Consider the following 26,351-nt stretch of genomic DNA (forward strand, 5'->3'; position numbering starts at 1 on the left):
ATGACAGGATGATTTACCCAAAAGTAGCTGATGACAAACCTGGACATCAGCAAGAGTGGGGAGATGACATAGTTTTCCTTCACAGGGTAATAAATCCATCAAGTTGGAGTTTGTTTTTGCTACTGATGATCTAGAGTAAATTCTTTATAATCTGAATTCCACTTGAAAAAATACAATGGACTAATTCATGCAAATATGAAATTATAATAAAAAAATGGAAATAACAGAAAATGAGGATCCCCTAAATACATTAGTTTATAAGGCCCCCCAAAAAAAAAAAAAAAAAAGCCTGAATTCATGAAACCAGATTATAATCCCCAAACAGGAAACAGCAGTCCCTAAAACATGTAATCATGATCCCAGAAAAAAGTCTGGATGATGTAAACAAAACAATTTAATTCCCTGAAACAGGGAATCACAGCCTCCCCCTCCTCCTAAAAATCTGAATTCGTGAAAGCAGGAAACTTTGAGTCCCCTAAAAATGGTCAGAATCTTGAGTGCAGGAAATTATGAAAAGAATTGAGTTGAAGGACTTTTACTAGAGTCCTTTTCAGTCTTCCCCATTATGTGAACTCCCACTGGCTCCTGTCCTAGCCAAGCCTCGCCCCTTGGGCACAACCCTCTAATGATTGAGACGAGGCAGCAACACAAGCATGAGCCAAACAGAAAATTAAATAAACATCTTTACTCTTATGCTTCTTCCAGACACACTCACGTCACACCACTTCTTCACTGCTCTGTGACTATCAGCAGCAGGAAAAGAAGAAAAAATCTCTTAACTGTAAAACAATAACACAATAATAATGACAATAGTAATGATAATGACAGTATAAGTAGTAATAATAATAATAATAATAATAATAATGATAGTGGTGATAATAATAATAATAATAATAATAATAATAATAATAATAATAATAATAATAATAATAATAATAATAATAATAATAATAATAATAATAATAACACACACATACAAATAATAAATCTTCCTCTCTTCCTTCCCTTCAACATTATGTACACTACTATGTATACGTACATAAATAAATGTTTCCTCTGGAGCGAGCAACCTTACTAAGTCACGAAAGACAGAGCTCATACCAACCAACAGTACTGCCTCAGGGCAAGGCAGTGTGCAGGCAAGTGGATGAAATGTTTGGACCTTGGACACAATAAACCAGCCAGCCAGCCAGCCAGCCTGCCTGCACAAAGCACTGCACATTGCCAGAATGCATAGAATCTTTGGGATACATGTCACAACTCAGGGAGTAGCGACGTGATGACCTAGCCTACAGTATTATCCTTACACCAGTGGTTCCTAGCCTTTTCTATGATGCACACCCCAAGGGAATGTTTGATTGGTGTTCACACGCCCTACAAAAGCAATATCACATTTGAAGATTTACAAGTCTAATTTCTAATTTTCTAACCACATGCAAAACTGTGATGAACAAATCAAACAAAAAATAAGCTTTTAACTCATTGTATAAAATGCACATATGTATTGAGCAATTAATTTTTAATTTACTAAAAAAAATTGTAAATAGTAAAATCAATCCACACAAGCCACTCTTCATCACACCCACCAAAATTCCATCTCCCACCCCTGGGGCAGCAGGCACCCCACGGTGGAACCCCCTCCTCCATACCCTCCTGCCTCCTCCTCCCTTGCCTCCCTCCTCCCTCCCTCCTCCCATACCCTCCCTGCCTCCCTTCTCCCATACCCTCCCTCCCCCCTTCTCCCATACCCTCCCTCCCTCCCTCTTCCCATACCCTCCCTGCCTCCCTCCTCCCATACCCTCCCTCCCTCCTATACCCTCCCTAGTTCTGCTCCTTACTTCTCCCCTATTCTATACCCCATACCTGTACATACTGTACACATTGCACACACTTTCCCTTCTTCTATGCATACTCACACCCACACCCACACACGCACACACATGCAGATATGAACATGATGGCAGACTCAAATGTGTCTACCAGATAAGATTCATTCCAACACTCACTCAACAATAAGAGAGAGGACTGAAGGATAAACAATTCAATAGAAATGTCAACCTAAAAGGCATCTCAATTCTGTCTGGTGCAGCTACACTAAGGTAATCTCTGGCTAAAGAAATCAAAGGCTTCTATCTACTTACAGCACTAGAGGGACATAATATTGTATCCACTCATTAAATATAAAACCTAAAAGTGTAAATTACTGGCCTCCTGCAACTCCAATCGAAATCTTAAATACCTAACATTGTGCCCAAAATTCCTTCTTATGCAAATTATACACTTGAAAGAGGCACTGAATGTTCGAATATTTAAAGTCTAACTAATATTAATGAACTAGGATACTTTACAAGGGTCCATGTGACACACTGTACTGCCACCATTCACATCCAGCTCAAACTATCTGAGGAAAAAGTAACTGTGACCTCGGCAATGACGCACACCTCTCACAAAGCTACCGACAAACATTTCCCAGGCAACGGAATCTTGATGAACACTGACAGGGAAGGCTCGTGGGAGGACAAGAATGAAGGGGACAAGACGTTGGGGCTTGACGCATTCAAGAAGGTGCAGCAAGATGTGATTCACCAGATAATAATGAGTGAAAATGACAATACTTTGGAGACTGAAAGTGTTAAAAAAAGACAGCCACAAGACATGATAAAGGAAACTGTTATGACTTTATGAGTTGAGGAAGAATGAAGAGGACAAGACTTCGGGGTTTGACATGTTCTGAAAAGCTGCAAGGTGACACCAGACAATCATTATGAGTGAAAATGACAACACTTTGGAGAATGACAGTGTTGAAAGGCAGTTGCAAGACATGACAAAGACAACTGTTATGACTTTGGGAGTTGAGGAAGAATGAAGAGAACAAGACTTCAGGGTTTGACACATTTTGAGAAGTTGCAAAATGTGCTTCACCAGACAATTATTATGAGTGAAAATGACAACACTTTGGGAATGGCAGTGTTTAAAAGGACAACTGCAAGACATGAGAAGAAGACTGTTATGACTTTTATGAATGATTACCATAAACATGACTTTTGGGGGTGATGTTTTGAGAGGACGATGCAAGATGTGATGCAGAAGATAATTTTTATGAATGAAAATGACAATAGTGAGGGTTGGTAGCATTCCGAGATGAGAACGATAAGATGTTATTCAGGAAATTATTATGAGAGAGAATGACATAAAGAATGAATGAAGACACTGCCCTTGAACTGACTCCTCTGCTGGAAAAAAAAAAACATTATTCAGAACAAAAGTGATGTGAATGAAAATGAGGTGATGAGTTGATGACAGTGAAAAGACAAAAGAATAAAAACATGATTCAGAACAAAAGTGATATGAATGAAAATGAGGTGATGAGTTGATGACAGTGAAAAGACAAAAGAATAAAGACATGATTCAGAACAAAAGTGATATGAATGAAAATGAGGTGATGAATTGATGGCAGTGAAAAGACAAAAGGATAAAGACATGATTCAGAACAAAAGTGATATGAATGAAAATGAGGTGATGAATTGATGATAGTGAAAAGACAAAAGAATAAAAACATGATTCAGAACAAAAGTGATATGAATGAAAATGAGGTGATGAGTTGATGACAGTGAAAAGACAAAAGGATAAAGACATGATTCAGAACAAAAGTGATATGAATGAAAATGAGGTGATGAGTTGATGACAGTGAAAAGACAAAAGAATAAAGACATGATTCAGAACAAGTGATATGAATGAAAATGAGGTGATGAATTGATGACAGTGAAGACAAATGAATAGACATGATTCAGAACAAGTGATGTGACTGAGACAAGTGATATAAATGAAAATGACAAGACTTCAGGGATTGATTGACATGTACAAGTTATCATTGCAGACTGAGAAGAAAAGTATCATGAACAAAACTGACAAGCCTAAGGACTGAATGAAAAGGGACACAACCTCAGGACTCAACAGACATGTATAAGCTAACATTGCAAGACATGATTGAAAAGAAGAGTATCATGATTGAGAATGGCAAGACTAAGGGCTGACATGTTCGCTTCAGAGGACAGCTGTTATCCAGAAGACAACCCCAGACCAAATATAAACAACTCTCCTCCTCACATCAGCTTTGGGGATCAAGAACATCTTTTGTGCTCTGGGTCAGTGCTGAAGGCAAGACTTGGTACCTTTTATGTCCTATCTGTTTATTCTTGTCCACTGCATCTTTTTCCATTCCTCTTAAGTTCGATATGCAACTGAACAATCATAAAAATAAAGAATATAAATCACTCTTAAGTCACCTATGTCTTATCTTAACACCTCGGTTAAATGTCCAAGATGTTTATTTTCCTGATACAAGCATTGTCACAGAAACTGGTGGACATCCCCGAACTCTCAATACACTAAGGAAGATTAAAAATATGACCTGCAGAAGGAAACACACATTGAGAGGGAAGAAAAGACCCCGAACTCTCGACACACAAATGGAGGTTAAAAACATGACCCACGGAAGGACACACACACCGAGAGGGAAGAAACACAGAACAGTCGACAGTACAAAGACCAAAGGTATTTATGTGGATATTAACAGGTGTAAGATTCTCACTGGCAGAGATTGAACAACTCCTCCTGGCACTCTATATGCAGATAGTACTTGTGTACCTGAGCAGGAGGACAAATAAAGGTGTGGTTACTATTCAAGAAGGTTACTCAACATTACAACCATCTGGGAGGACTTGGTATCAATGGTATCCAGTATGAAAAAGCTACGGCAAAGTTCTATTTCATCTTTTTTTGTCTTTTTTTGACTAGTCTTTTTCCTGCAAACTGTAACAAGGAGATCAAGAAGCATGAGATCAGCTGAGGGCACATAATCCAAGCTGCAATGAACGTTGAAAAAGATGTACAAACAGACGCTGAGGAAGGAGGAACAACTGTATCTCCCGACGAGTGGTTACGAGACGCTTGCTATGGACAAAAGTCACGTTAGAAAGAGCTGCCTTAAGCATGGATGGCAATGGTGGTGTTTGAGTTGAAAATCCACCAAGTTACATAGGATGGGATGGGGGTTAGTCTGTAGTCATGCATGTGTTTGTGTGTGTGTGTGTGTGTGTTTCTGAGTAGCCAAGGTGTATGTGTGTTTCTGAGTAGCCAAGGTGTGTGTGTGTTTCTGAGTAGCCAAGGTGTGTGTGTGTTTCTGTGTAGCCAAGGTGTGTGTGTGTTTCTGAGTAGCCAAGGTGTGTGTGTGTTTCTGAGTAGCCAAGGTGTGTGTGTGTTTCTGAGTAGCCAAGGTGTGTGTGTGTTTCTGAGTAGCCACGGTGTGTGTGTGTTTCTGAGTAGCCACGGTGTGTGTGTGTTTCTGAGTAGCCAAGGTGTGTGTGTGTTTCTGAGTAGCCAAGGTGTGTGTGTGTGTTTCTGAGTAGCCACGGTGTGTGTGTGTGTTTCTGAGTAGCCAAGGTGTGTGTGTGTGTTTCTGAGTAGCCAAGGTGTGTGTGTGTGTTTCTGAGTAGCCAAGGTGTGTGTGTGTTTCTGAGTAGCCAAGGTGTGTGTGTGTTTCTGAGTTGCCAAGGTGTGTGTGTGTTTCTGAGTAGCCAAGGTGTGTGTGTGTTTCTGAGTAGCCAAGGTGTTTTCCACATGTCATATACAGTGTGTTTGAGTTGTCTCCATATTTACGTTTATCTACAGTAGCTTATTAAAACCTGTGTGTATATGTGTGTATATGATTGTGTGTGTGTGTGTGTGTGTGTGTGTGGTGTGTGTTCTGTTCTGGTATCCTCCCCAGCGTTGCCAAATTATCGCACTCATCACATTGCATTTTGTAGTTTCTAACCAATAACGAATGCAAAAACAAATAAACAAACACCAATAAATAGGAGTTTTAACGCCAACTTCAATTTTCTATCGTTATTTGTGTAGGTACGAGAGTTTGAGGCTTAACCCTTTCTTTCTTGGCGTGGGACAGGCAGCGACTATCCCCTCAGGCGCAGTCAGGTAGCCCAATGGGGGGGGTCTCTTTCAACCTCTGTATCTCAAAAACTATTTATCACAATTAAAAAACAAAAACACCACTGGAAAGAGGAGGCCCAGATCTATAGGAGTCGGTTATGTATGCCTCTCCTGCGAATGTACATGCACGTTCAGGGAGTGACGAATGTGAACACCTACGTCAGTGCGTGCAGGATGATCAGCCAAATTGAGGGAACTGCGGACATCTTTCCTTGAGATTCTGGCAAGGCTGTATTGCCAACTGCAATATTTAGAACTATTTGGTCAAAGAATCAGTCAGGTGATAGGTGAAGCTATGCAAAAATGCCGCTATATTGGTAAAGAACATCCACCAGTTACTCGTCCGAAGATTTGTCGTGATGGGCTGATATGATTTTCCACCAAATTTAGTGAAAAACCCACTCAATTGGTAATCCTGTGTTGTGAAAAATAGAGTTGGAACACTCTCATACGCGGGAGATTTGAGTGCGGCTGAGCTCTGGCAGTGTTTATCACCACCAGCCTAACACGCTGTGCTGCGTTTGTAATGAAAGGGTTAAAAGTAATAAAGACAAAGTGGTGAATACGATAATCTGGCAACGCTGATCCTGCCCCAACCTGTTACAACCGTACTACCTGCCTCCCCACATTCACCGATCTACATCTGCACTCTACCTGTCATCCCTCTGGTACAAGCTACTGCCTCGCAAGTGTATTAAGAAAGCAAGAGTACAGCTTCTGATATCTGGCAAGGGCTGGAGACCTCTCGTGTTTCGTGTTTTCTTAGGAGCAGTGTTGCTGTCTGTTCATCTCCCTTGTTCAGCCCTTTCTCTGTTTTTCTACAATGTATTAGGCTTGCAAGAGAGAATGGGAGAGCATGAAGATAAGACAAAGATGCTAGACTAAGTGAGTTGTCCCGTACTGGCCTACTGCTACCTCTGGAAGGTTTAAAACTGAGGAGAATGTAAGGAAATAGTAACTGAACACCTGTATTCTTGTGTGTGCGAGGGAGAAAGGGCCAGAGACAAAGACAGAGACAGTGAAAGAGAAGTAGTAGAGTTTCCGGAAGCCTTTTTGTTTGTGTAGAGAGAGAGAGAGAGAGAGAGAGAGAGAGAGAGAGAGAGAGAGAGAGAGAGAGAGAGAGAGAGAGAGAGAGAGAGAGAGAGAGAGAGAGAGAGAGAGAGAGAGAGACGAAAAGACAAAGACAGATACAGAGCGCTAAAGAGATATAGTAACGTAGGAAAAGAGTAACTGATCGCCTGTATTCTTGTGTGTGGGTGAGAGAAATAGAGAGAAGGACATAGTGAGAGACACAGAGAGGTCAAACAAATTCACGTAACGACAAATAAAAGAAAGACAGCATGAAACAAGGGACACAGATCCAGACTGGTATAAGAGACACAGACCGGATCAAAGGAACGGAACCAGACAGACAAACAGACAAAAAAAAAGTGGAAGAGAGAAACATAGGAAGCACAGACAAATTCACATACCACCAAATAAAAGAAAGGCACAGAACAAACCAAGGAGCACAGATACAGACAATACGAGAGACACACAAACACAGGATCAAAGAAGCAGAAGAGTACAAACATGTCCCACTCTCATCACATATAGCTGTGGATGAATCTATTTCAAAACATGCATATCTGTGAAAGACTTACTGGTCAGACCCCCCCCCGCACTGCATCTCCTCTCAGGCAGACAGCTCAGAACTCGGGATAAGTCTGTGTTCTGGGTACAAGATCACACACACACACACACACACACACACACACACACACACACACACACACACACACCACCTCATCCCCCCACACTGCTTGCCGTCCTGTAGTAAGTGTCGTTACTGGTTGTCTGTTCAAGTTTCACTCTGTACTTCCCAACAGTTTCAAATCCTTGTTTTATTATCTCCAATTGCTCATGTTTAAATACACAGATGCATCCCATAAAAGGAACAACTGAGGAAGTTCACAAAAAATTCTCTAACAGTACATTCCATACCTTGAATTATATTGTGATTCTATTATTTTCAACCACTGATGCGTCCCTAGCACAAAAGGAACAAGTGATGAAGTTAACAAAATTTATCTTAGTAAATTGCATACTCTAAATTGCAGTGTGGTGTAGATGTGCAGCCTGGAGACATGTATTTGGAAGATTAAGTCATGGAGTGTTTTTTGTCCACAACTGTACCGATGAACAAATAAAAGAGGAATCTACTTCAGAACTTGATTAGCTGTGAGACTTACTCCTTTATGAACCCACAACGCCACCCCACCCCACCTACCCAACCTCACAGGAGCACCAAGCAAGCAGTGTGGGTTGAGGGGATCGTCACAGCCTCACACACACCTAAGCTCAAATATACATTCAAGCTGTTTTAGCCTCTAGCAACACTTGGTAAAAATACAAGACAAACAGACTCAATGCTGCTATGTACAGAATACACAAAACTCATATAAATCTCTGCTCGTGTGTGTCGAAACAGACTTAAGGCCTCCATGTACCCTCCACATCCTCTCGGGGGGCAGGCGTGGTCACCCAACACACCACCCTCACCACACACACACATACAAGAGACTACTCACAGAACACCTCCCATCACCCACTGCTAGGGATTGGAGGGTACACACCATACACACCACCATCCACCCACACCCTCGAACATATCACTCTAGACTCACACTCGGAAGGTTCACGTCACCCCCACAACACACAAGGGTGACACTCAACAGACACTCAACACCTGTCACTCCAGAATCAGGCTGAGAAAATACACATCACCTTCACCAAACAAACACAGGGGAACCTCAAACACCTGTCACCCTAGACTCACACTCAGAAGGTACGCATCACCACCATGACACACACACACACACACACACACACGAAGGGACACGCATACCCCCTGTCACCATAGAATCACACTCGAAAGCTACACATCCCCCTCACCCCAGAGCAGGGCATCCGCCTCTGTCACCTTAGGCTCAGGCTCGGAAGGTGCGCACCACCCGAACCACATACTGCCGGCACAGGGGACACTCGGACATCTGCTTCCCACACTGTGTGCAGGACACCATGTGGCCGCACTCCAGCAGGACGCAGTCTATCGCGCTGTCCATGCAGATCTTGCAAATGAGCTCCTCAGGTAAGTTCTCCAGCTCTGAAAGTGATGGTTGTATTGTTGTTGTTAGTGAAGGTGTTGGTGGTGATGTTGGTGTTGGTGTTAGTGATGTTGGTGATGGTGGTGGTGGTGGTGTTGGTGTTATTGTGGTATTGTTGTTGTTGGTGGTGGTGGTGATGATGGTGGTGGTGGTGGTGGTGTTGGTGGTGATATTGTTGTTGGTGGTGGTGGTGTTGGTGGTGGGTTGTCAAAGGCTGAACACTATGAAGGTATGATTTCCAAGGCTGGATCATAATATTATATAAGACAGCTCTGGAATTTAATTAGATAATTTTTGGGGGGCATCTCCTATTCAACTAATCAGAGCAGTACTTTGCAAACATTCCTTTTATAACAGAAGGTTAAAATTTGGTGAGAAATGAGGCGGTGAGAGAGAAATGGCCAGAGCAAGATTGTGCGAGTCCACTATTACAGAATGTGGGTAGTTAGAGTATGATCATATGCCTTTATTGACTAACTTGTGTGAAATGGTTCCAGCATTGAAAGAATAAGACAACACAATTCACACACGTACCCCCCCCACACACACAAGACCCTCCCTTCCACCCACCTTGCCGCGAGGTCCTGTAGTCTTCCCACAGAATCTTGATCTTGCTGAGGAGTTCGGACTTTTCCCGCACGCCGGTGTAGGTCACTCTGTGCAGGGACAGCAGCTCCTTGCACTGCCTCACACTCAGCTTGTGGATCTCCTCCACGGACTTCAGGTCCTCCAAGGCCACGATGCCAGCCATCACCTGCGAGAATGACAAAGATAGGGAAGATCACCAGGTTGTACGTGGCATTCCAATCTACCAGTGATAGAATACCAACTTATTTGGTTTGTCGCCCCCTTTACACTGAACACCTCACATGATAAAACTTCTGACATGTGTAGCTTTCAAAATGTTTAGAAATTAGTGTTTTGCCTGTCCCAACATTATTATAGTTTTCCATGTCAACTCAGCCTCTCTCATCCCCCCAACACAAAACTCACCCCTTTGGTGGGCTCAGGAGAGGAGACTGCAGAGGTCGGGGCTGAGGACGACGCAGACGAGGATGAAGATGCTGTGGGGGCCTCAAAGGATGGCCGCTCCTCCTGCTCCTGTGGCGGCGCTGTGGGTTCGAACGAGCTGCTGGCATCCCCCGCTGGTCTGCCATTCTCCACAACCTCTCCATGGTGCGGCAGGGGTATGGGCACATTGTTTACCCCCCTCACACTGTCCCCATTCCCCTGATTCTCACCCCTCGGGGGGGCTGAGGGGGTGTTCTGCTCAGGGACGAACACCCACTCCCCACTGTTTGGGCTTGAGCTGTCTTGATGATGAGGACAGTGGTGCGTGTGTCCCACGGTACCATTATGGCACGAGTCAAGGCTGCAACACGAGGCCGTCCAGTCACTAGGGCAGCGTGAACACTCCTCCTCCTCCCCTTCAGGGTACGCCGCGTCACTCGATGGAGAGGCCGGCGAGGAGGTGCTTGGCGAGTCCTGGGAGTTGACATGCTGCTCCGAGGCGAACACCCGAATACCCGCGTCTGTGTTTGGGTCTGGCGAGTGCAGGCGGCCTGGTCTCACCCTAATGCTGTCCAGTGGCCGCACCCTAATGCTTCCCATGGAACTGTTGCTGCTTGGGCGCACTCGGATCCCGTCGTCATGGGGTGCAGCGGGGGTGCGCGGCGAGGACCTGTGTTTGCTGGGGTTGTTATTGGTGGTGTGGGGTGGGTGGGGTGGCGGTCGCTGCGAGGTTGTCGTGGGGGGCGGGGGGCGATGACTGGGTGTGGTTCTGTGCTGGCTGCTGATGTATCGCGTGACCAGGTCAATGAGGTCACGCTTCTCTGGGGGGTAAAATGAAGGTGGAGAGAATGTCACAAATGGAAGGAATAAGGAATAAAATGTGTGAGGACTTAGTGAGATGAAGAAAAGTCATAAAGCTGTCCTTTTAACCCGGTAGCAGTGGGGATGATGTTTCTTAATGGTCCCTCCAAGCGAGAAAAAAGAGAAAAAATCACCACTCACACAAAATATGGTGCCTGGTTTCTCATCTTGATGGTAACATAGGAACTGCCTGCTACAATATTACCATCATTCCCTCCGTCCATCTCTTACCAATACACATTAGCGTCAACCCTCCTTCTTTTCCTCCTCCTCCTCTCCTTTTCCTCCTCCTCCTCTCCTTTCCCTCCTCCCCTCTTTACCTGTACAAGTGGCGGTGGTGATGAGTTGTGAGTGGAGGACCTGCCTGCCATAATATTAGTCACTCCCTCCTTGTTTCCCTTACACACCATCAACTATTCCTCCCTTCCTTCCTCTCTCCTCTCCATCTCCCCCCCTGACCTGTACAAGTGGAAGTGTTTCATCAATATGAGTAGAGAAACTGCCTACCATAATATAGCCACTCCCTCCTTGTTTCCCTTACACACCATCAACTATTCCTCCCTTCCTTCCTCTCTCCTCTCCATCTCCCCCCCTAACCTGTACAAGTGGAAGTGTTTCTTCTATATGATTTAAAAACTGCCTCCCATAATATTAGCCACTCCCTCCTTGTTTCCCTTACACACCAACTATTCCTTCCTTCCTCTCTCCTCTCCATCTCCCCCCCTAACCTGTACAAGTGGAAGTGTTTCATCAATATGAGTAAAAAACTGCCTCCCATAATATTAGCCACTCCCTCCTTGTTTCCCTTACACACCAACTATTCCTCCCTTCCTTCCTCTCTCCTCTCCATCTCCCCCCTGACCTGTACAAGTGGAAGTGTTTCAGCAATATGAGTAGAGAAACTGCCTCCCATAATATTAGCCACTCCCTCCTTGTTTCCCTTACACACCAACTATTCCTCCCTTCCTTCCTCTCTCCTCTCCATCTCCCCCCCTGACCTGTACAAGTGGAAGTGTTTCAGCAATATGAGTAGAGAAACTGCCTCCCATAATATTAGCCACTCCTTCCTTCCATCCCCTACCACAGCATCAACCCTTCCTTCCTCTCTCCTTTTCCTCCCTTCCTCCTTTACCTGTGCAGATGGCAGTGTTGATGTGTTGTGAGTGGAGGAACTGCCTGCCATATTACTATCCTTCCCTCCTTCCATCCCTTAACCCCTTGACTGCGGATTTCCTACAAGAAGACATCACCAAGCTACAGGAATGGAGCAAAAAGTGGCTGCTACAATTCAATGAAGAAAAATGTAAAGTCCTGCACCTTGGGAGATATCCAGCATACCAATACCACGTGGGAAGCACTCCACTATCCACCACAGAGGTAGAGAAAGACCTGGAACTATATGCTACCAGGCTACCAGTCAAGGCCAAATCCGTGCCAATCACAGCAGACGGGTTAACAAACACACCACAGCGTCAACCCTTCCTCCATTCCTTCCTCTCTCCTTTACCTGTGCAGATGGCAGTGTTGATGTGTTGTGAGTGGAGGAATTGCCTAACATATTACTATCATTCCCTCCTTCCATCCCTTAACAAACACACCACAGCATCAACCCTTCCTCCCTTCCTTCCTCTCTCCTTTACCTGTGCACATGGTAGTGTTGATGCGTTGTGAGTGGAGGAACTGCCTGAGGTCCTTCACCCTGAGTGCCATCAACTCCTTCATGTCCAAAGGCCACTGGGTCAGCACCACACACTTGTTGCACCGCCTCGTGCCCTCCATCCCTCGCTTGAGACACGAGCCGCAGTACACCATCTTGCACCCGGCACACTCCCTCTGATTGTGATAGAAAAATGGGTGTAATGACCAGGGATCTTACAGTGGTTAGTTACAGTGTCTTGAGGAATAGGGATTGTAGAGTGGCTAGTTACAGTGTCTTGAGGAATAGGGATTGTAGAGTGGCTAGTTACAGTGTCTTGAGGAATAGGGATTGTAGAGTGGCTAGTTACAGTGTCTTGAGGAATAGGGATCTTACAGTGGCTAGTTACAGTGTCTTGAGGAATAGGGATCGTAGAGTGGCTAGTTACAGTGTCTTGAGGAATAGGGATCTTACAGTGGATAGTTACAGTGTCTTGAGGAATAGGGATCTTACAGTGGATAGTTACAGTGTCTTGAGGAATAGGAATCTTACAGTGGATAGTTACAGTGTCTTGAGGAATAGGGATTGTAGAGTGGCTAGTTACAGTGTCTTGAGGAATAGGGATCTTACAGTGGTTAGTTACAGTGTCTTGAGGAATAGGGATCTTACAGTGGATAGTTACAGTGTCTTGAGGAATAGAAATCTTACAGTGGATAGTTACAGTGTCTTGAGGAATAGGGATTGTAGAGTGGCTAGTTACAGTGTCTTGAGGAATAGGGATCTTACAGTGGTTAGTTACAGTGTCTTGAGGAATAGGGATTGTAGAGTGGCTAGTTACAGTGTCTTGAGGAATAGGGATCTTACAGTGGCTAGTTACAGTGTCTTGAGGAATAGGGATTGTAGAGTGGCTAGTTACAGTGTCTTGAGGAATAGGGATCTTACAGTGGATAGTTACAGTGTCTTGAGGAATAGGGATCATAGAGTGGCTAGTTACAGTGTCTTGAGGAATAGGGATCTTACAGTGGATAGTTACAGTGTCTTGAGGAATAGGGATTGTAGAGTGGCTAGTTACAGTGTCTTGAGGAATAGGGATTGTAGAGTGGCTAGTTACAGTGTCTTGAGGAATAGGGATCTTACAGTGGATAGTTACAGTGTCTTGAGGAATAGGGATCATAGAGTGGCTAGTTACAGTGTCTTGAGGAATAGGGATCTTACAGTGGATAGTTACAGTGTCTTGAGGAATAGGGATTGTAGAGTGGCTAGTTACAGTGTCTTGAGGAATAGGGATCGTAGAGTGGCTAGTTACAGTGTCTTGAGGAATAGGGATTACAGTGGCTAGTTACAGTGTCTTGAGGAATAGGGATCTTACAGTGGATAGTTACAGTGTCTTGAGGAATAGGGATCTTACAGTGGATAGTTACAGTGTCTTGAGGAATAGGGATCTTACAGTGGATAGTTACAGTGTCTTGAGGAATAGGGATCTTACAGTGGATAGTTACAGTGTCTTGAGGAATAGGGATCTTACAGTGGATAGTTACAGTGTCTTGAGGAATAGGGATTGTAGAGTGGCTAGTTACAGTGTCTTGAGGAATAGGGATCTTACAGTGGATAGTTACAGTGTCTTGAGGAATAGGGATCTTACAGTGGATAGTTACAGTGTCTTGAGGAATAGGGATCGTAGAGTGGCTAGTTACAGTGTCTTGAGGAACAGGGATCTTACAGTGGAAAGTTACAGTGTCTTGAGGAATAGGGATCTTACAGTGGTTAGTTACAGTGTCTTGAGGAATAGGGATCTTACAGTGGTTAGTTACAGTGTCTTGAGGAATAGGGATCTTACAGTGGTTAGTTACAGTGTCTTGAGGAATAGGGATTGTAGAGTGGCTAGTTACAGTGTCTTGAGGAATAGGGATTGTAGAGTGGCTAGTTACAGTGTCTTGAGGAATAGGGATTGTAGAGTGGCTAGTTACAGTGTCTTGAGGAATAGGGATTGTAGAGTGGCTAGTTACAGTGTCTTGAGGAATAGGGATCTTACAGTGGATAGTTACAGTGTCTTGAGGAATAGGGATTGTAGAGTGGCTAGTTACAGTGTCTTGAGGAATAGCGATCTTACAGTGGCTAGTTACAGTGTCTTGAGGAATAGGGACCTTGGAGTGGCTAGGTACAGTGTCTTGAGGAATAGGGATCTTACAGTGGATAGTTACAGTGTCTTGAGGAATAGGGATCTTACAGTGGATAGTTACAGTGTCTTGAGGAATAGGGATCTTACAGTGGATAGTTACAGTGTCTTGAGGAATAGGGATCTTACAGTGGATAGTTACAGTGTCTTGAGGAATAGGGATTGTAGAGTGGCTAGTTACAGTGTCTTGAGGAATAGGGATCTTACAGTGGATAGTTACAGTGTCTTGAGGAATAGGGATCTTACAGTGGATAGTTACAGTGTCTTGAGGAATAGGGATTGTAGAGTGGCTAGTTACAGTGTCTTGAGGAATAGCGATCTTACAGTGGCTAGTTACAGTGTCTTGAGGAATAGGGATCTTACAGTGGATAGTTACAGTGTCTTGAGGAATAGGGATCTTACAGAGGATAGTTACAGTGTCTTGAGGAATAGGGATCTTACAGTGGATAGTTACAGTGTCTTGAGGAATAGGGATCTTACAGTGGATAGTTACAGTGTCTTGAGGAATAGGGATCTTACAGTGGATAGTTACAGTGTCTTGAGGAATAGGGATCTTACAGAGGATAGTTACAGTGTCTTGAGGAATAGGGATCTTACAGAGGATAGTTACAGTGTCTTGAGGAATAGGGATTGTAGAGTGGATAGTTACAGTGTCTTGAGGAATAGCAATCTTACAGTGGCTAGTTACAGTGTCTTGAGGAATAGGGACCTTGGAGTGGCTAGGTACAGTGCCTTGAGGAATAGGGATCTTACAGCAGCTAGTTGCAGTGTCTTCAGAGCTGGGAGTAATAAATAGGAATCTTACAATGGTTAGGTACAATGGCTCTAGTTAGTGGCTAATTACAGTGTATTCTAAGCTGGAAGTATTGAACAAAAAATAACCAAGAGGAGACATTATAATTTGTCACATTAAACAATAGTGACAGCTCATGCAAAACCTTCAAATATTGTTTCCTTGTCCATATCTTTAGAAACAGCAACTTTTGTTCCCTAGTACATAATTCACTGCCTCCTCTCCCACACACACGCCACCTTTCTGCCTGAGGAGGTTGAACCTGGTGCTGCATTGTTCACACTCCGCCATGGGTGGCAGGCCAGAGCTGGGGCTGGGGTCAGGGGCCACCTTGGGGGAGCAGCGCAGCACCTCACTGCACCACCAGGACACAGGGCCGCTGCACACGCCGCCCACACTCCCTAGCATCACTCAGCTGCCTCCGCCTCTTCCCGGCTTATTCCAAATCCACGAGCCTCATCTGTAAGGGACCGTGGCTTGCTTACTTGTGCATCTTGGCTTCAATGCTCCTACAGTTAGTGCAGAAATTATTAGAGTGCTGGAGTGAGGGACTGAGGCTTACTTGTGCATCATGGCTTCAATGTCCTAACAGTTAGTGAATAAATGATGGAAGTGGTAGAGTGAGTATATGTAATTGTTAAAGAAAGTAGCTAAATGTGTAGAATGAGTATAAGTTATAGAAAAAGGAACATGTACTAATGACTCTGTTTAAAATATATAACATACCTGGAGGAACTTAATCTGAAGAAAATAATAACAATCTAAGTGTGTAGACAATGATAAATAACAAGGTGTAAATACAATAATAATAATAATAATAATAATAATAATAATAATAATAATAATAATAATAATAATAATAATAATAATAATAATAATAATAATAATAATGTATGTATTCTTCAAACAAACAGCACCACCTTTTTCCTTTCCTTTCCATTCCTTTTCTTTCTTTTCCCCTCCTTTCCTTTTCTCCTCTCCATTTTCTCTCCCTTCCCTTTCCTTTCCTCTCCCTTCCCTTCCCTATCCTTCCCTTCTATGCTCTTCCCTTCCCTTCCCTTCTTATCCTTTCCTTTCCAATCCTTTTTACTCCATTCCTATCCCTTCCCATTCCACCTTATCCTATCCTATCTCTGCCAATCCCTCCTGTGCCTAGAAGGGGAGTGAAGCCCCCTAACAGCTTCCTAAAAGGCTTGGTGGCGATGGCTTCAAGTACTTCCATCGGCAAATCTTTCCTTATGTGTTTGCCGGCCAACAGGATTTTGCTGCGTCATAATTTCTGACTCACTCGTACAAACACCTAGAGTAATGGGAGGAAAGACCCACATTTTCTCACTCTTCTGACTTATTTTTACTTTCTAATGTCTTTTCCTGTGGCATTTGAGTTTTTTTTTTTTTTTTTTTTTTTTGTCCAAGGGAATTTCTGAGTTCAAGGATGTTTCTAAGTCACTCGAGGAAACATCTAGCAATTAAAGACCCCACATTCTACCTACTCTCCAATACTTCTTTCAGTGGCGTTCATCTTTTTTCTTTTGGTTCAAGGGAATTTCCGAGGTCACAGGAATTGCTAAGTTCAGGGGAATTTCTGTCACTTATGGGAAAGGACAGACCCACATTTTTTTACATTAATTCTGATCCTTTTTTTGGAGGCTTTCTTTCTTTTCTAGGGAGTTTTTAGTCACTCATGGAAAAGTCTAGGATAATGCAAGGAAAGGCCCACATTTTTTTACCTTCCAATACTTCTTGCTGCGGTATTTGGGTTTATTTGCTTTAGTTCAAGGGAATCTGGCTTATCTGCAGGTCTGGTCCCCTTTGGTTCTAATAGGCAACTCCAAATGTTCATGATAAAGCAAGTGGCAAGGGTGTTTATCAGGTGAGTCAGACATTACTCACCATACATTCCCTCCACCTCATTGAAACTCTTAGATAGGGAAGCACAACAGACAGAGTGGCCTACCTATATACTGGCTGACATGCTATTGCTGTTAAACTATGGAGTGAACCTTTAATTTCCCAGGCAGATAAGGGGAGACGATGGGTTGTTAAAAAATCCATTATCTAGAATTTTGTCGGGGAAATCGAAAATCCAGGAAATTGGGGACTGAGAAATCAAAAGTCTACTGTACTTACCTATTACTGCCCTTGACTTATATTACAATCGTTTCCTTTCTAAGCCATTCCCTCAAGATCAGTCCAAATTTAAATTCTGTATCCAGTTTTTGTCTAGGTAATCTAAAATCCAGGAAATTGGGGACCGAGAAATCAAGAGTCTACTGTATACTTAGTTATTTTTGCCCTTTAATCCACTGACTGCAGATTTCCTACAAGAAAACCTCACCAAGCTACGGAAATAGATCAAACAGTGGCTGCTACAGTTCAATAAAGAAAAATTTAAAGTTATGCACCTTGGGAGGGGATATCTAGCATACCAATACCACATGGGAAACATCCAACATCCCCCACAGAGACAGAGAAAGACCTGGGAGTATATGTAACCAGGCTATCGTGAAAGCCAAATCCGTTCCAATCGCAGCGGACGGGTTTACCATATTGCAACCTCTCCATTTCTAAGCAATTCCCTACAGGTTATTTCCCACAGCATCAGTCAATTAGTGCAGGTTCTTTACAAGCTTTCTATAAACCACTTCTAAGGGTTAATAGCTACATTCAACACAGTACTTTTCTCTGTAAATAATAGTACAGAACAAGTATACGGTACCAAGAAAAAGTAAATAGCAAATGAATGTATGTGGCATTCAACGAAGGCGAAGAACAACTTAGAAGCTGCTGTTGTTTTTTTGGATGGTAATGACGGACATCTTTCACCTCTCCACCCGAAATTGACCTCTCTTTACTTTTGTCTGTGGTGGGATCGGTGAATAGCAGGCTTTTTTTTTCTATACTCTTTTTGTTGCCCTTGAGCCGTCTCCTTTGTTGTAAATATTAAAAAAAAAAGGGGGGGAGAGCTTGGAATACAGGATAAAGCTCCCTGTCCTTACTCCATTACCTTCCTGACAAGATGCTATGCTGGTATGCTGACCCCCTTGCAGCATAACCCACATAGATATATACCACCTCCCTCTCATTAAGTCAGATAGCATCGTGTGTTGGGATCTTCACATTGCATGATGGAAATGAGGTGACTTGATGATGACAATGATAGTGGTGGTGAAGGTAATGGTGACTGTGGTGATGAAGGTGGGGTGGTGATGGCAGTGATGGAAATGATGAGGGTAATGATGACTGTATGTGCATGTTAGCAGGGAATAATTCAGCATCACTACAGAATTCCAACAGCCTATAAAGTCCTGCCACCTTTTTGTCATGGCTCCAGGCGAGGTGACTGTTGCAAAAAGTGTGTGACTCTACTTTTTTTTTTACAACAAAGGAGACGGCTCAAGGGCAACAAAAGGAGTGTAGAAAAAAAAAGCCCGCTACTTGCCACTCCCACAACAGATGATGGTACAAAGTAGCCAAAGGAGAGGTCAATTTTAAGTGGAGAGGTATATTGATACTCTGATAACAAAACTTGTGATTATATATTGCCTTCATGATAAGGTCTTGTGTGACTGAGATGAGTCATGAGCTTTTGCATTACTAACTCGGACTTGTCAAAGGAAAGGTTATCAATGCATTTTTAACTGATAATTCATGAGCAGTAATATATCATGATTTAGATAAATAAGCTTTAAAATTATAATAAGGTGTATGTTTATAGGTATATATGCTTTATGCTGAAACAAATTTTTAATAAGATTTTGTATACGGTAGTAATTAACTTTTACAATGACAATTTGTATACCAAGATATCATGCTTTACTATACGCTTTGGATTGTAAGACGTCTTGGTAAATAAACTATGAATTATTGATATCAGTTATTATTATCATCATTATTATTATTATATATCAACCTATGATACTCAGGTTTGCATAGTCTAAGTAGTGCTGTATAAGTCTTCCGAGGGTATGCAGTCTTGTGAAATAAGAAAAAAAAGAAAGCACCTTTAAAAAAATATCCTAACTGAATAAATGCTACTATACATACACAGGTAAGACCTCATTTTTAGCAACTGTAAAATGTTTCTAGTAAGTGATGGTGTGTCTGCTGTGCCCTTTGATATCCTGCTTTAGAGAGGTCAATAAGGTGAGTTTTGAAGCTTCAAGGGCCACTACACTGCAAACTCTACTGTCTCATCACTGAACTTAGCATCAAAATCCCTTGCATCATGGGTCATATTATAAGAAATTTCACTGCCCAAGAACACCTATTTGACAAGGCTATCGTAGGAGTTGTGGGCATTTTCAGGGGTAGTTTCATGACCCTGGTGGTAGTCTGACCCTTCTTCTGTACTGTGAACCAAAAGAAACACTCATTAGAACCCGACTGACCCCCTATTTGACCTTTAGAAATACCTGATGCGAGAGGCAAAAGTGTCTTAAAAAAACGACCCATATCCCATAGTTACAGCCCCTCATGGTCTTGACTCATTACTAGCACATCATCATAACTTACTGCAGCCTTAATCTAACCTAACCTACAACTTTACCATCATGGAACTTGACATCTAAGTCCCTTGAATACAAACACTACATTCAGCATCCTCTACAGCTCCTCAGGCTCTTCACTCATCCCTATTACACCATCCTTACTTACTTCTGCCTTGCTCTAACCTAACCTAACTTACCATTTTCTTTTTTATCACTTAACATCAAAATCCCTTCCAATCATAGACACCTCATCCAACATCCTCTGCAGCTACTCACAGTCTCGACTTATCACATCATGTTAACTTACTGCAGCCTTACTCTAACCTAACCTAGCCTACAATTTTTCCATCACTAAACTTGACATCAAATTATCTTGCTTACGAACACACATATCCAACATCAACTACAGCTCACTACCGCATCGTCTCATCTCACTTCACATTTGCTCTAAGTTAACTTAACCTAATATTTTCCATCACTAAACCAAACACCAAATTATCTTGCAAACACATTCACATCCAACATCCACAACAGAATCCCCACCACATCATCTCTCTACACCTTTGCTCTAACCTAACCTAACCTGATATTTTCCATCACTAAACCTAACTCCAAATTATCTTGCAAACAAACATTCACATCCAACATCCACAACAGAATCCCCACCACATCATCTCTACATCTTTGCTCTAACCTAACCTAACCTAACCTGATATTTTCCATCACTAAACCTAACTCCAAATTATCTTGCAAACAAACATTCACATCCAACATCCACTACAGCTTCCCTACCACATCATCTAATCTCACTTAACGCTCTCTCTAACGCTCTTAACCTAACCTAACCTAACTACCCTTCATTACACATACTCTACCATGCACAGATAAACAGGAAAAATACAAGCTAGAAGGGTCACAATACAGCACCTGAGTTGATATTTTGGCACAGAATCCAGATCCCTGTTAGCACTAGGGCACCAGTGATAAGTCCAGTTGTTTATCACTCACGAGTCACTTCCTTATCAGTCACCTGTCATGCTGAAAATTGGGTGTATAGGCCTTGTCTTATTTTCTCTGCATGACAGTGAGTAATGGGCTCTCTCCCTTCACTAGCCGTTCCCTCTGTTAGCTCTTCACAGCACCAGGGCACCAGTGATAACTCCAGCTGTTTATCACATGTATTAATCAACTCCTTATCAGACACTTGTCACACTTGAAAGGGAATGTAAAGCCTCCTGTTATTTTCTCTGCATGATAGCTTGCAACGGGCTCTTTCCCTCTGTCAGCTCTTCACAGCACTAGACACTGGAGAATAAGGGAAGTCCAGCTATATATCACACACTTATCAACTCTTATCAGTCACTTGTCATACAGGAGGAAAGATGTCAAGGCTTGTGTTGTTTTCTCTACTTGACAGCTTACAATGGGCTCTCTCCCTCTGTCAGCTCTTCACAGCACTAGACACTGGAGAATAAGGGAAGTCCAGCTATATATCACACACTAATCAACACTTATCAGTCACTTGTCATACAGGAAGAAAGATGTCAAGGCTTGTGTTGTTTTCTCTACTTGACAGCTTACAATGGGCTCTCTCCCTCTGTCAGCTCTTCACAATACTAGACACCAGTGGATAAGGGAAGTCCAGCTGTTTATCACATCCACTCCATACCAGTCACTTGTCATATTGAAAAACAAAAATGACAAGGCTTATTTTCTCTCCATGACAGCTTGTAGTGGGCTCTTTTCCTTCACTAGCCCTTCCCTCTGTCAGCCTTTTACAGCAATAGACTTCAAGGAAAATCATGTGACACGTGCAAGATAAGACTTAATTGCCCCACACACCACTATAAGAAAAAACCCAAGATAGTGTTTCTCTTACTACGAATCAGGTCTGTTTTTCTACACTTGCTGGTTGCTGCTTGTGGACTGTTACACCGAGGCTTCTGGGACTCCTTTCAAGGCCGATGAGTGCATATGCAACGAGCTAAATGGTTTAAATTACCACATCAAAGCTACATCTAATTAGCCGAGGACAGCACACGACCAAACAAATTTCAACACCTCATTATTTCCCTTATACCTCGCATTAGAAATTCGTTAAAGACACTAATAGACATTTCAAGAGTTCATTTATAATTGGCACAAGTAACACTGCTCGGTCACGAGGGAAATAAGGGTCAAAAAAGGGTTAAATAGGACTACTTCGCAACTTCCTTCCCTTGCGGCGAGGGTGGTTATATCCTACTTTCAATTAATAAGTCCTTATCTCCTCCACGACTCAGTTTAAGCCACTCTGAGGGCACCAATAGACACCTTGAGAGTTCATATTTACCTGGCGAGAGTAATTATGCTCGGCCACGAAGAGGAAATAGGAGAAAAATAGGTTTAAATATGAACAACAACACGATTTTCTGGGCTCTGGTTGTCGTTATCGTACTTTCAACACGCCATTATTTCCCTTATATCTCACGTTTAAGACTAGTTCAAGACACCAATGGACAGCTAAGAGGGTCATATTTACCTGGGAAAAGTATTAATGCTCGGCCACGAAGAGGAAATAGGCGAAAAATAGGTTTAAATATGAACAACAACACGATTTTCTGGGCTCTGGTTGTCGTTATCGTACTTTCAACACGCCATTATTTCCCTTTTATCACAAGTTTCATACCCCCTCAGGACACCAGTGGACACCGAAAGGATTCATATTTACCTGGGAAAAGTAATTATGCTCGGCCACGGAGGGAGAATAGGCGGAAAATGGGTTTAAATAAGCACAACCCGCCACGCCTTCCTCCTCCTCCCTGGTGTGTTGTGATGAGCAGCTGTTTTTATCATTCTTGTGTCAGATTATTATATTTTTAGCTTTCTTTTGTATTCTTTCTCTTTCCATATTTCATTGTGTGTTTATTTATAGTCATTTTGTCATGGTATTTATTTGTTTGTCTGCTGTTATCCTTTCTTCATTTTTTTTTCCTTCCGTCTAGCTGATATATTTTGTCCTTTTTCCTTTTTCTTTGTGATTTTAGCTTTTTTTATCTCATATTTGTGCGTTTGTATTCTTTTCTTTGTTATGTGTTAATTATATAGTACGTACGTTACCCTTACACCATGTCATATTTATTCTCATTATTTTCTCCTTGTGCATTTTTTTTTCGGTATTTCGCTGCGGATTCTTTCCTTTCTTCCTTGTTTTTGCTTTATTATTGCATCATAATGAATTAAAAATCAACATGGGGGTATCTAGCTTTTCTTTCATTTCTTTATCATTTGCTTTAATATATATTGCATCAGAAAAGATGACCGCATATATATCGCTCTCCAGTGTTACATTCGAGTACTTCTCTTTAATATTTGCTTTAATATTGCATCAGAAAAGAATGAAAGATGTGTATATAAGAGCGATATGACTTACCTGTAACAATAAACTATCAATCAATCAATCAATCACATATATATCGCTCTCCAGCGTTACATTCGCAGTACTTATCTTTAATATTTGCTTTAATATTGCATCAGAAAAGAATGAAAGATGTATATATAAGCGCGATGACCACATATATACCGCTCCCCAGTGTTACATTCGAGTACTTCTCTTTAATTATTTCCTTTAATATTACATCAGAAAAGAATGAAAGGTATATATAAGCGCGATGACCACATATATATCGCTCCCCAGTGTTACATTCGCAGTACTTATCTTTAATATTTGCTTTAATATTGCAACAGAAAAGAATGAAAGGTATATATAAGCGCGATGACGACATATATACCGCTCTCCAGTGTTACATTCGCAGTACATATCTTTAATTATTTGCTTTAATATTGCATCAGAAAAGAATGAAAGATGTATATATAAGAGCAATGACCACATATATACCGCTCTCCAGTGTTACATTCGAGTACTTCTCTTTAATTATTTGCTTTAATATTGCAACAGAAAAGAATGAAAGATGTATATATAAGCGCGATGACCACGTACATACCGCTCTCCAGTGTTACATTCGCAGTACTTCTCTTTAATATTTGCTTTAATATTGCAACAGAAAAGAATGAAAGGTATATATAAGCGCGATGACCACGTACATACCGCTCTCCAGTGTTACATTCGCAGTACTTCTCTTTAATATTTGCTTTAATATTGCATCAGAAAAGAATGAAAGATGTATATATAAGCGCGATGACGACATATATACCGCTCTCCAGTGTTACATTCGAGTACTTCTCTTTAATTATTTGCTTTAATATTACATCAGAAAAGAATGAAAGGTATATATAAGAGCGATGACGACATATATACCGCTCTCCAGTGTTACATTCGAGTACTTCTCTTTAATTATTTGCTTTAATATTACATCAGAAAAGAATGAAAGGTATATATAAGAGCGATGACGACATATATACCGCTCTCCAGTGTTACATTCGAGTACTTCTCTTTAATTATTTGCTTTAATATTGCAACAGAAAAGAATGAAAGATGTATATATAAGAGCGATGACGACATATATACCGCTCTCCAGTGTTACATTCGAGTACTTCTCTTTAATATTTGCTTTAATATTGCATCAGAAAAGAATGAAAGATGTATATATAAGAGCGATGACCACATATATATACCGCTCTCCAGTGTTACATTCGAGTACTTCTCTTTAATTATTTGCTTTAATATTGCAACAGAAAAGAATGAAAGATGTATATATAAGAGCGATGACGACATATATATACCGCTCTCCAGTGTTACATTCGAGTACTTCCCTTTAATATTTGCTTTAATATTGCATCAGAAAAGAATGAAAGATATATATATAAGAGCGATGACCACATATATACCGCTCTCCAGTGTTACATTCGAGTACTTCTCTTTAATTATTTGCTTTAATATTGCATCAGAAAAGAATGAAAGATGTATATATAAGAGCGATGACCACGTATATACCGCTCTCCAGTGTTAATTACATTCGAGTACTTCTCTTTAATATTTGCTTTAATATTACATCAGAAAAGAATGAAAGATGTATATATAAGCGGGATGACCACATATATACCGCTCTCCAGTGTTACATTCGCAGTACTTCTCTTTAATATTTGCTTTAATATTACATCAGAAAAGAATGAAAGATGTATATATAAGAGCGATGACGACATATATACCGCTCTCCAGTGTTACATTCGAGTACTTCTCTTTAATATTTGCTTTAACATTACATCAGAAAAGAATGAAAGATGTATATATAAGAGCGATGACCAGATATATACCGCTCCCCAGTGTTACATTCGAGTACTTCTTTTTAATATTTGCTTTAATATTGCAACAGAAAAGAATGGAAATAGCTGGACGCTTTTTTTCCCCCTTCGTGTGCCTTTAAATTTCTTTCCTTCCTTTGCTCCATTATCAGAAAAGAGGAAAAGAGTACTAATTAACCGGAGGCATATTTTTGTTCAACTTCTCTTTAATATATTATAGTTTAACATATTTTTTTTAGCTTTCTCGTTTTCATACATATCAATACAATTCCTCTCTATAAGAAAATACAAGGAACAAAAGGTTAAATCACAGAGTTAAATACTTTTAAATAATAAATAAATAATAAAAACAATAGATAAGTAATATATAAATAATAATAATAAATAAATAATAAATGAATAAGTAAATGGATAATAAATATAACTCTGTGGGTTAAATACATCAATCTAAGGAAACGTAATATTCTTTTAATACATAAAAAAAAAAACAGAAATCAGGATGCCAAAATCACACACACGATAATTTACCCTGGAGGCATTTTTTCCACCATTCAAATCTCTCTAATAAGAAAATACACAAATAAAAGGTTAAATACATCAAACCAATTTTATCACTTTAAATGCACCAATAAGAAAGCCAGAAATAACAGGACAAGTAATTTTGCTCATTTTTCCTAGTTTTCTTCCCCTCAAACACCAATAACATCCCTCTGATAAGAAAATACACAAATAAAAGGTTAAATACATCAAACCAACTTTATCACTTTAAATGCACAAATAAGAAAGCCAGAAATAACAGGACAAGTAATTTTGCTCATTTTTCCTAGTTTTCTCTTTCTCAAACACCAATAAAATCCCTCTGATAAGAAAATACACAAATAAAAGGCTAAATACATCAAACCAATTTTATCACTTTAAATGCACCAGTAGGAAAGCCAGAAATAACAGGACAAGTAATTTTGCTCATTTTTCCTAGTTTTCTTCCTCTCAAACACCAATAAAATCC

General features: G+C 41.3%; 1 protein-coding gene and 2 long non-coding RNA genes across 45 annotated transcripts; 1 reads left to right on the top strand and 2 right to left on the bottom strand.

Moving 5' to 3' along the window:
• The first annotated feature begins 1,872 nt into the window (after window positions 1–1,872).
• Window positions 1,873–6,459, top strand: LOC127005114 (uncharacterized). Of its 39 annotated transcripts, none has more exons than XR_007758316.1 (4): window positions 1,873–3,670; window positions 3,746–5,384; window positions 5,443–5,531; window positions 5,582–6,459. It is a non-coding gene; the product is annotated as an uncharacterized LOC127005114 (long non-coding RNA). The 39 variants fall into 39 exon arrangements; XR_007758319.1 differs by having other exon boundaries at window positions 5,443–5,504; XR_007758314.1 differs by having other exon boundaries at window positions 5,443–5,502; window positions 5,555–6,459.
• A 1,259-nt stretch (window positions 6,460–7,718) lies between these two features.
• Window positions 7,719–12,866, bottom strand: LOC127005117 (uncharacterized). Its single transcript, XM_050873686.1, has 4 exons — window positions 12,650–12,866; window positions 10,131–10,969; window positions 9,708–9,891; window positions 7,719–9,136 (listed from the first exon to the last, which is right to left on the bottom strand). The coding sequence occupies exons 1-4, from the start codon at window positions 12,819–12,821 to the stop codon at window positions 8,961–8,963; spliced, it is 1,371 nt and encodes a 456-aa protein (XP_050729643.1). The 5' UTR covers window positions 12,822–12,866; the 3' UTR covers window positions 7,719–8,960.
• Window positions 12,867–15,867: 3,001 nt separating this feature from the next.
• On the bottom strand, window positions 15,868–22,475 carry LOC127005118 (uncharacterized). 5 transcript variants are annotated; one of them, XR_007758339.1, is made up of 3 exons: window positions 21,774–22,475; window positions 21,032–21,409; window positions 15,868–16,074 (listed from the first exon to the last, which is right to left on the bottom strand). It is a non-coding gene; the product is annotated as an uncharacterized LOC127005118 (long non-coding RNA). The 5 variants fall into 5 exon arrangements; XR_007758342.1 differs by having other exon boundaries at window positions 21,032–21,316; window positions 21,686–22,474; XR_007758341.1 differs by having other exon boundaries at window positions 21,032–21,316; window positions 21,774–22,470.
• Between the last annotated feature and the right edge of the window lie 3,876 nt (window positions 22,476–26,351).

Source organism: Eriocheir sinensis, chromosome 29 (assembly GCF_024679095.1).
Source record: "Eriocheir sinensis breed Jianghai 21 chromosome 29, ASM2467909v1, whole genome shotgun sequence".
NCBI lineage: Eukaryota > Metazoa > Arthropoda > Malacostraca > Decapoda > Varunidae > Eriocheir > Eriocheir sinensis.

Excerpts from the sequence above, each read along its gene's own strand:
- LOC127005117 (XM_050873686.1), bottom strand. The coding sequence starts at position 12,821 with ATGGTGTACTGCGGCTCGTGTCTCAAGCGAGGGATGGAGGGCACGAGG. Across the intron at positions 9,892-10,130 it reads CTCCTGAGCCCACCAAAGGG|GTGATGGCTGGCATCGTGGC; the intron begins GTGAGTTTTGTG and ends TCATTCTCGCAG. Across the intron at positions 9,137-9,707 it reads CTACAGGACCTCGCGGCAAG|AGCTGGAGAACTTACCTGAG; the intron begins GTGGGTGGAAGG and ends CATCACTTTCAG.